At 52.9% G+C, this 9612-nt stretch overlaps 1 protein-coding gene across 2 annotated transcripts in view; it reads right to left on the bottom strand.

Moving 5' to 3' along the window:
- Window positions 1-4272: 4272 nt before the first annotated feature.
- IGSF9B (immunoglobulin superfamily member 9B) overlaps window positions 4273-9612 on the bottom strand; it is a gene marked incomplete at both ends in the record, with an annotated part of 41645 nt that continues 36305 nt past the window's right edge. For both annotated transcript variants that reach the window (XM_082660546.1, XM_082660547.1), the window contains 2 exons: window positions 4273-4481; window positions 7402-7523. In XM_082660546.1, coding sequence (XP_082516672.1) covers window positions 4273-4481; window positions 7402-7523 — 331 coding nt within the window. The remainder of the gene's footprint in view (window positions 4482-7401; window positions 7524-9612) is intronic.

Genomic DNA, 9612 nt, shown 5'->3' with positions numbered 1-9612 from the left:
CTTTCAATGACTGCATCGCCCCCCGCAAAGGTCTTCACTGCCTCCACCCCACCCCAGGGCAGCCTCTCCTCTTTCTCTTCCTGGGGCCACGCCCAACCTGTACACGGCACCCTGAATAGTAACTAAGTTACCACGTGCCCAGAGAGAAAGGTAAGCTTGATGTCCCTGGCTTTGGTCTTACTGTCACATCCATCCCCGCCTCCCACTCCGGGGCCGACCTGGCTGTCTACTCCCCTTCCGGCCTTACAGACACGCGGCAGAAAGCCGACCTCCTCTCCACACTCCAGCTTTCTAACGCCCTTCCGAAAACACTCCTGGGTCCTCTCCTCAAGGCAACAATGCAGACCCACGGGACTCCAAGCCTCCAGCCTCCCTTTATTTTGAAGATAGAAAGGTAGAACTGAGCCATGGATGCCCGCTTCCCAGAGGGGCTGGGGGACGAACTCAGGGGAGCCCCCAGGAACTCTACCTTCCTGCTGTTCCCCAACAATCCCTGTGATGCCCCCGCCGAAAGCTCTGTCACACGCAAGCAAAGCAAGCCTCGGGTTAACTATGAGCTTTTCTTTCCCTATGTTTCTCTACATAGTAATAAAATGTACTTTATGTACAGTTGCTTCCCCCAGCCCACCCCAATCCACCAAAAGGCTTTTTCTAACAAAATTGGAAGAAACAGCTCCAGCTATGCACACCTTGGCCCCGAATTCTAATCCTGGCGAGTGACAAAGTCGCCCTGATGCTCTGTGAAGTCTGTTTCCTCCCTGAAGCTATCTTGTCAACCTTTAAAAAAAAAAACAAACCCTAGTCAGGAAATTTCACCTGTTAATCCTACCAGGTTTCCTCTGCATGAAAAGGGCAAAGGAAAACAGGTGAAATCAGTTTAACCCCAAATATTTTAGATCTCAAATCAAAAATAAAGACAGTATTGAAAAATATTAATAATGACTCCAGTCCACCCCTGCTTGAGACACCCCCCTGCACACGACCATGGGACATGGGCTCCTCCTCAAAGGGGGCGCAGACCCTGCCCGCCCTGTGGGATGAAGCATCCTTCCCCTGGAGAAAGCGGAGTCTCAGAAGGCCTCTCAGACCCGTGTCTCTGAGGAAAGCTGAGGGAGACAGGCTGGGAGCTCACAGACAAAGTTGACCACCGCGTGCTGGGCGGGGCCCACACTCAACCCCAGCTGGTCAGCCAGCGAATCAAGAAACAGGAAACCCACTTTCCTTATTAAACAGCTTATGGCATCACTTTACCCTTTCCCCGGGCTCCGAGTCACCTAACCTGAAACAGCTGCAGTCTCCAGGCAAGATGCAGGACGAAGGGGCAGGTTACTTCTATGCAAGGCTACCAGATCATCCAAGGGGCAGTTTGGAAGACACCTGATCTCCCATGGACTGGAGCGTGAAAGTCAGAGGAAGCTTCAGAGTCGTCACTGCAGTTGTTCAAGGGCAGAGCGCAAAGGACATCTGGTCCTTAGAAACGGCTGCACCCCACGATGCAGACATTCACGAGCACACCCTCTCGCACATGCTCACACTCAGCACTTCAGTGTGTGCCTGTGACATCCCTGTCTCCACCTCGTGGACAGAGGGAACTGTATTCTGCCAGTTTCCATCGCAATCCTTACAGGAAGTACTGAACCAGCTCCCCAAGGTGCAGGAACGCTGCCAGTCTCCATGCACACTGTCACAAGAAGGAAGCCCTCTTGGGAGGAGAAATGAGTCCGAAGCTGTTGAGAGATAGGTCGGCCTTATGTCCTTCCCCAGCTTTGGGGACACCCAGCCCAGCTGCCACCCAGTGGCCATCAAAAAGCACAGCTCCAACCATTTGGTCTTATCTGCTGAGGTACAGGGCACAGCCAGAGAAAGGAAGGAAGGAAGGAAGAAGTCAGCACCTTTGTCACCACTGGGGATGGCTCATGGGCGGGGCCCTGTATGCCACCGTAAAGCAGCAGAGCCTTCCCCCATCTCCTCTTCTGTTGTAACCTCGGGGCCTACAGTCCCAGCACGGGGCTCAGAAAGGGTGGCCTAGTTCACCCTGAAGACACACAGCCCTGACGTCCCACGTACAGTCCAGCAGGATCTGCTCTGCTCGAGAAACAGCCACCATGAGAGTGCGCACAAAGGCCACAACCGACCCCAGGGCCCAGAGGAGGTGCCCATGTGTCCCCTGTCGGGCACGGTGGCAGAGGTAGTGCTGCCTCAGGAAGGAAGCAGAGTCGCTACTTCGCTGGAGCTGCCGCCCGGAGGGTGGCTTGGACTTGGACTTGGTGCCCAGCGAAGTGCACTGGCCAGATGGCGCAGGTTCCACCCGGGGGCTGGGCAGTGGACACGGCGAGGCTACAAGTGCTGCCCCTCCCACTCCTTTCTCCACGATGTGTCGCGTTTGGAAAGAAACTGTGGTTTTTGTGACTTCTGAGGCAGAGCCTCAAGGGTGGAATTGGTCCCCACTCGCTGGGCAAGAGAAGGAAGCATGGGGCGGGTCTGCGTGGCAGCAGATTCACCCCTAGGATGGAAGCTCCCCGGGATGTGCAGCTGCCTGCTCTCGGGCCGCCTCGCCTGGGTCACCGGGCTGAGAGCCACAGAAGTCTCCAGTGCTTTGACTGGGCCAACATCCAAGCAGGCATCTGGGGACAAGGGATGTCCCCAAACCCACCAAGACAGCAGCACCAAGAAGGAAGTACTTGGCAGAACCTGATAGCCCCCTCGATTCTCGGGTGGCCGGAAGAGCAGGCTCCTGCACGAGAGGAGGAGAAGGACGCCAGACGCACCCCAGCCACACTGAGGCCTTCTGCCCTGTCGAGGGCAGCGCCGTTACCTTACTGGAAGAGAGAGATACATCTGTAGTCACTGTAAGACGACCTCGCAGAAGCTTCTGGGTGCTAAGAGTCTGAGTTAGGACAAGAATTCGGCAGGGAAAGGATGGAGCCTGGCTCCTGCCTCCCACCCCTTCCAGCTTCACTCCCAGGCCTCAGCCAGTTCTATATAAACAGACCTGGGGGAATAGGGGCCTGAGCACCCCCAGAACCCAGAATCTGAGGCCCCCCAGCTTTATCTGATCCCATCCTGTGGGAGCTCAGGTCTGCGGCGGGCTGCACGTGGGAAGCATGGAGAGGAGCGCGGGCGGGCTCCCCACACGTGGCAATTAATCAATCTGGGGAATTAGCTCCCACAAAAGGAAAGGAGGAATCCAATCAGGGCTTTGGAACAGCGCTCCAGAGGGTGCGGAGCCAGGCTGGGATATAAATAGAGCCACGGCGCCTGGTGCTCGGCACAGATGGCTCCAGAGTGGGAGGCCCTCGGCCACAGGGCTCCAAGCCCGGCTGGACCAACGGGCTGACGATGAGCTTGAGTCTGAGCACAGGGCCACCTCCCGGCCCCGCTGCTAAGCAGCTTCTACTTCTGAGCCAAACCATGAAACGAAGAGAGATGCCTGTCTGGCCGTTCACCAGCCACCCTTCTTCACCCAGAACCAAGAAATAAAGGCTATGTTTAGTTCTGTGGTAACTCACTGCTGAACCCCCCAAAGCAGGCAGCAGGAACCATGGCAAGCCCTACTTCCACTCTGAATGGGAGAAGGTCAAGACAAACGGGGAATTCAGCTGAGAAGGCATGAATCCCACTTCAGAAGGACTCACTCCCGAGATAGAGACACCAGGGCCCCCGCGAGCCCCTCACAAAGCCCACATGCCAGCTGCCCTCTCCCTCCTCCTTCCACTGACCACAGAAGTAAACAGCATTTGCTTCCACGTACATATATATACATAAAGAAACCCACAAACTACACACATACGCATTTGCATCTATATCTATATATATGTAGAGTCTGGAAGATGGCAGGAAGTCCAGCCCTCTTTCAGGACTTGAGAAACTGAACAGAAGCAGACAGCAGTGAGAGCCATTGCTTCCTCTTTTGCACTCCAGAGATATTTGAGGAGGTGGGAAAAATCCATCCAGTGAAGAGGGGAAGGCGGGGGAGGAGGCATAGCTCTCCCTGTCCCCAGTTCACTTCCCGAGCTCTACACACAGCCACGGCGGCCAGTCTGCCCTCAGCCCTCTCTGCTGGACACGAGGCCAGCAGGCCAGGATGCAGAGGAGACACCCGCTCAGGCCAAAGGGAGAACAAGCAGAACCAGGGTCTGAGCAGCCCTGGAAACTAACGACCAGGCCACCCCTCCACTGGCAGGAGAGGACGAAGCCCTGCACACCCATCACCCGTGCCCACCCTTGCCCCTCGGCCAGCATCCTCGCCCAGGGGACGCTTAAGTTGTGGCATCACAGCAAAGTGGCGTGGCCAGGATCATCGTGCTCCACGCTGCTGAGAATTGCCGTCTGGTCTTCCGGAAGCTGGCGGTGGCACAAGTCTGAGAGTCGGGCAAAGGGGTCGGGCCGGGAATGTCTCTTCTTCCTCCGGAGGCAGACAGCTTCGTCGGGCCACAGGACCTGAGAGTTTGGAAGGTTCTGAGCCTGGGAGGCAGAACCATCTGAGGAGGAGCAGGTGCACACACACAGGAAAAGAGAAGACAGTGGTGAAAGGGAGAAGGCAGCCTCACACACCCAGCCGTCCTCTGCAGGGCACGGTGCCCGGCCTCTAGGGTTACACGCCGGAATCACCCAAGTGCAGAGTGTGCAGCAGAGGAACCACGAAGGGCCAGTGCCCGGGGCCACCCCAAGTGCTGTCCTAGTGAGAGCCAGGAAGCAGGACAGCTGTGGCTGTACTTCCTGCAGATTCACAGATCTAGTCAAGCAACATCTCTTTTTCATCTTGTATTTAATATTGAATATATTCAATACCTTTTATCTAATATTTCTTCTATTTATCGATATTAAAGAAATATTCATACGTCTCTTTTAGTGCCTCCTGGGTACCAGGCATCATTCTAGGTACTGCGGTTGGGACTCAGCACACTTTTCCCCCCCACCGCCTCCCCCAGGCAGTGATGGACGTCACACAGATTTTATCCATAAGCATTAGAGTCAGGTCTGGCCCACCCTGGACTGCCAGGGCCATCCCTCTGCCTTATGGTCCTTCTGGGGACACAGAGGTAAAGCCCTTGCATTCTAGAAGATTATACTTCAATGTGGCAATGGGGAGGAAGAGACAAACTATAAAGACTTAAAAACTACAGATATAAAACCGTCAGATACTGCAAGTGCTACCAAGGAAGATAAAATAGGATCACTAGACGGCAAATGAACGAGGCACTGCTTCTACCCTGAAGGAGTAACCCCGAGGCGAGTCTTGAATTATGAACCTTCCACAGACCTGGGGGAGAAGTGTTCCCATGGTGTGAAAGCCCCAGGCTGAGAGCAAATGTGACCTGCTGACCGAAGGAAGGACATCGCGGTAACTCAGAGCGAGCAGAGTCGGTGAGGCAGGAAGGGCGGGCAGAAGTCTGTTCTGATTGCAGGGGGAAGGGAAGCTTCTGGAGGGTTTTAATCAGAAGCGTGTGTGTATGTGTGCATGCGTGTATGTGTGTGCACACTCCCGGGACTTTCTAAAAATCACTCTGGTCGCTGTGTGCTGAATACACTGCAGGAGCCAGGACGGAGGTAGGAGGGCCAGAGAGGAGGCCGCTGCTCTGGGCAAGGTGAGAGATGGGAATGACTCGTAATCTAGCTTTAGCATTTGAGACAGAAAAAAGTGGTCAGATTCAGGATGTGTTTTAAAAGTTAAGTCAACAGACCTTACCAGATGGACTGGATGTAAGACGTGAAAGGAAGAGGGTCAAGGATGAAGCACCCTGAGCAACTGGGCAGGTAGGAGTGCCTTTTATGAAACTGGGAAAGAACCGAGAAGCACATCTGGATAATCAGTAACTCTATTTTGGACACGGTAAAGGCTTACAGGACATCCAGCTGCATGTGGAGCAGGCACCTGGAAATATGAGACTTGAGCTCATGGACAAGATCTGGGCTAAATACGGGGGGCATCTGCGAGTTGTGGACATATGACAGGAAACAGGACCACTGCAAGCAGAACAACAGAGAATATAGGCATCTCGTGGGACTTTTTTGCAAAAAAAAAAAAAGGATAATAGATAAATGATAGGTAGGTAGGTAGGTATGTAGATGGGTCTTAACCTGAAATGGGCTTAAATGGGTTGAAAATTCAGCTTGGGGCTCTAATTTCTCTCCCAAAACCTAAAAAATTCTTTTTCTTTCTCTCCACCTCAGTATTCCAACCTATAAACTAACAGGATAATAGTACCACCTGAAGGCTAAGTGAGAACTAAGTGCTCACTGCCTCCCAAAGATTCAAGGGCCTCTGTGTGTCACTCTTCCATAACCCAGCCTCTGCAGAAAGCTGCACTCTGGTAGATAAGGAAGACTGGCAAGGAAGCTGTGCAGTGGTCTTCCTGGACGGCCTGTCACAGCACTTCTAAAACCACTGGTAAAAAGACAGCACGTGATAAATATTTTCTAAGTCTGAAAAACGGCTGAATTATTTTTGCATTATATTAGAAGCTACCTATCGCTGCTGGATAAACATCACACATTTCAGTAGTGGTGTCCTTTTCATGAAATACGGCAATTTCACTCTATCTCATGGAGAAAAGTCTGGCCAGCCCGCAGAGGCTGAGTCCATGCCACAGTGACCCCTTAACACTGAGTAGGACCCCAGAATTTCATGTCCAACCAGAGGCCTGAAATGATAAAGAGGAAATATTTAAGGAGATAGGGATATGTCCAAGGCATATGACAGAATGAGAAAGAAAAGTACTATTTATGTTGTTAAAAAATACAGGGGACTTCCCTGGTGGCGCAGTAGTTGAGAATCCGCCTGCCAATGCAGGCGACACGGGTTCGATCCCTGGTCCGGGAAGATCCCACATGCCGCGGAGCAACTAAGCCCGTTCACCACAACTACTGAGCCTGCGTTCTGGAGCCTGGGAGCCACAACTACTAAGCCTGTGCACCACAACTACTGAAGCCCGCACGCCTAGAGCCTGTGCTCCACAACGAAAAGCCACCACGATGAGAAGCCCGCGCACCGCAATGAAGAGTAGCCCCCGCTCGCCGCAACTAGAGAAAGCCCGCGCACAGCAACAAAGACCCAACGCAGCCAAAAAAAAAAAAAAACACTGAAACCATGCCATGTTTTCTAAAGGCGTATGCACAGAGGGTTCTGAACACACATCCCCCCAAGAAGGATGGTTCCCAGGTTGGACGAAACAGAACTGGGAGGATGATCTGAGACTTTTAACCTTACTTTTCTCATTTTTTGATATGAAAATTCTATTTGTGTATTCCTTGACAATTAGTATTAAAGAGAAGCAAAGAACGAGATAAGCTGGAGGAGTCGATTGTGCAGAGAACCCAGGGCTGGGATCCTGAGCCAGACAAGCCCGTAGTGGCGGGTCAGGGTGGGAAGACAGGAGCAGGGTGCTTCTCGACATTTACCGGATCGTTTCTTTGACTTCGAGGAGCCCTTGGATGACTTTTTGGGCTTCTTTATCCGTTGGTATTTCAGAGCCTCCAGCCTCTCAGGTACAGCAGCATTCCCAGGAGCAGGTGGATGTGTCCTGGAAGGGACAATTGGAGAGGCACAGGTCAGCTCCCGGACGGGAGAGCTTTGGAAGAGGAGCTGGAAGAAAGCCAAGTAGCTGACCCAGAGGAGACAGAGCACAGCTCTACGGAATCCCAGGTGACCAGCTCCTTGACACCTGCCTTCCTGCTGCTCCTGGAAGAGAGAACCCCAATGGAGAGCTCCAGCAGTGGGAGGCCTGCTGCAGGTGGACACCAATCTGTAGAGCCATCAGATGGCCTAGGAAAGGGAGAGACAGGCTTTAATGGCGAACCCATCACACGGCACTCAAGCTGGGGCAAGGAAGTCGGAGAAGGAAGCAGCTGGGATGTCTGAAGTTTGTGGATCATCACAGTCAAGACCTTGAAATGAAAAGTAAAGGGGCAGATTAAAGGACCGGAAGAACAACCCCACCCCACTGACTGTCCTGCTCCGGGAAAGACAGGGCCGGGCCAGATGGGAACCCAATGCCCAGTGAAATCATCTCTTCCATCGCCAAGATTCAGGCAGAACCCCGGCAGCCAATAGCAACTAACAGTTGTCGTCCACCAACATTTCAGCAGCAGACTGGGCTCAGGCTTCATCAGTCATGTGAGAGAACAGAAGAGGATGGAAGTGGATTGTGACGGTGAGAGTGTCCAAATCAGGCAGGCTTGCAAAGCCCTTGATATCCGCAGCAGGTATCCAGTGGATCCATATTTTAAGATTCGACAGAAAAACCAAGGTTATGGGAGAGACCACCACCTACGTCAGCGTCTCTTTCTGCCCCGGTTGTCGAGTGGGTGTAGCCGTTTGCCTAACAGAGCAACTGCACGGTTAGGACAAAGGCAACAACTTAACTGGAGCCTGTGCTGCCCAGGTGACAAAGGGGCCCAAAGAGAGCTGAGAGGATGGACTGTCTGTGACAGTCTGCGCTTACCGGAGAGAACTGTTCAAGGATCATAAAAGAAGAAAATCTAGAAGACATGGATCAATGCCATTTCTTCTCAAAGTAAGCCAAACTTGGACTCTGAGGAGTAAGGGGGAGAAGAGGGAGACAGGTCGCTCTTTCTTTCCCTCCAGTGCTGGCATTAGCACGCCATCAGGGAAGCAGGGACACTCCAGGACCCTGGTGGATGGGGGGGGGCGAGTCACACCTCCCTCTTCCACCTCCCTCACAATCAGTGGTGGGTAAATGCTGACAGGAAGGAGTAGACAGCCAAACCTGTGAGGGGAAAAAAAGCCCCCAGTGGTGAGCAAGCAATCTAAGGTTTAAAAAAAAAAAAGAGGGGTGGGAAGACTACAGCCGCATCTCCCCAACATCAGATATCTCTGCAGGGATGAGAAAGAAAAGCATACAGACTAACTGTAGATAAGCCTCTGGTTCCTGGGGTTTCTTGCGCTAACTGACAGTGAAGTAACCTACATCTTCTTTGATGGATGCCATCATTCCAGCATCCTTTAGTAGATACAGCATGGAGAAGCTGCTCCCAAGTTCAGGTCAGAGACATTAATTTTCAACAGCCCCCTAAGAGCACAGAACTAAGAACCCAGCTACATGCACACACGGTTTCAGAGAGAAGGAGTCCAGCTCACCACTGGAGGTCGGGTCTTCACCCCGAAGACCTGCCTGCCAACTCCCCCTTCCTTCCTCTTTCACAAACCCCACAGCCTACCCATGGAGACCCTGCACAGCAGCAATAGGAAGGAAACTTGGGAGGCAGACAAAGGTTGGAGATGGCCAGGGCACGAGGGAGCATGACTTCCCAGAGCTGATGCAACGTCCTCACCCCCCGCTCATCCTGGACTAAGGCTTCTTCGTGCTGCCTAAAAGGAAAAAGACATGAATCCACAGCTCAGTTCATCTGCCTCCTGGTCCTGGCCAGAGTCTTCCAAAAGGCCATACAGATGAATGGTGTACAGTCTGAGGAGGTGCATGGCAAGCAAGTGGACCCAGGGTCCAGTAAGCAAACAGCGCAATTCAGGGTGACCCTCTGGGCATGAGAGAAATGGGTACAGGGTGCCCCCGAAAACTCCTAGGGATGCTCCAAGCCAGCTGAAACTTCCAGGGACATTATTATTACAAGCAACATATCACTACTATTACC

Source organism: Grampus griseus (assembly GCF_964374135.1).
Source record: "Grampus griseus genome assembly, chromosome: 8".
Lineage (NCBI taxonomy): Eukaryota > Metazoa > Chordata > Mammalia > Artiodactyla > Delphinidae > Grampus > Grampus griseus.
This window is presented reverse-complemented; position numbering and strand designations above follow the sequence as displayed.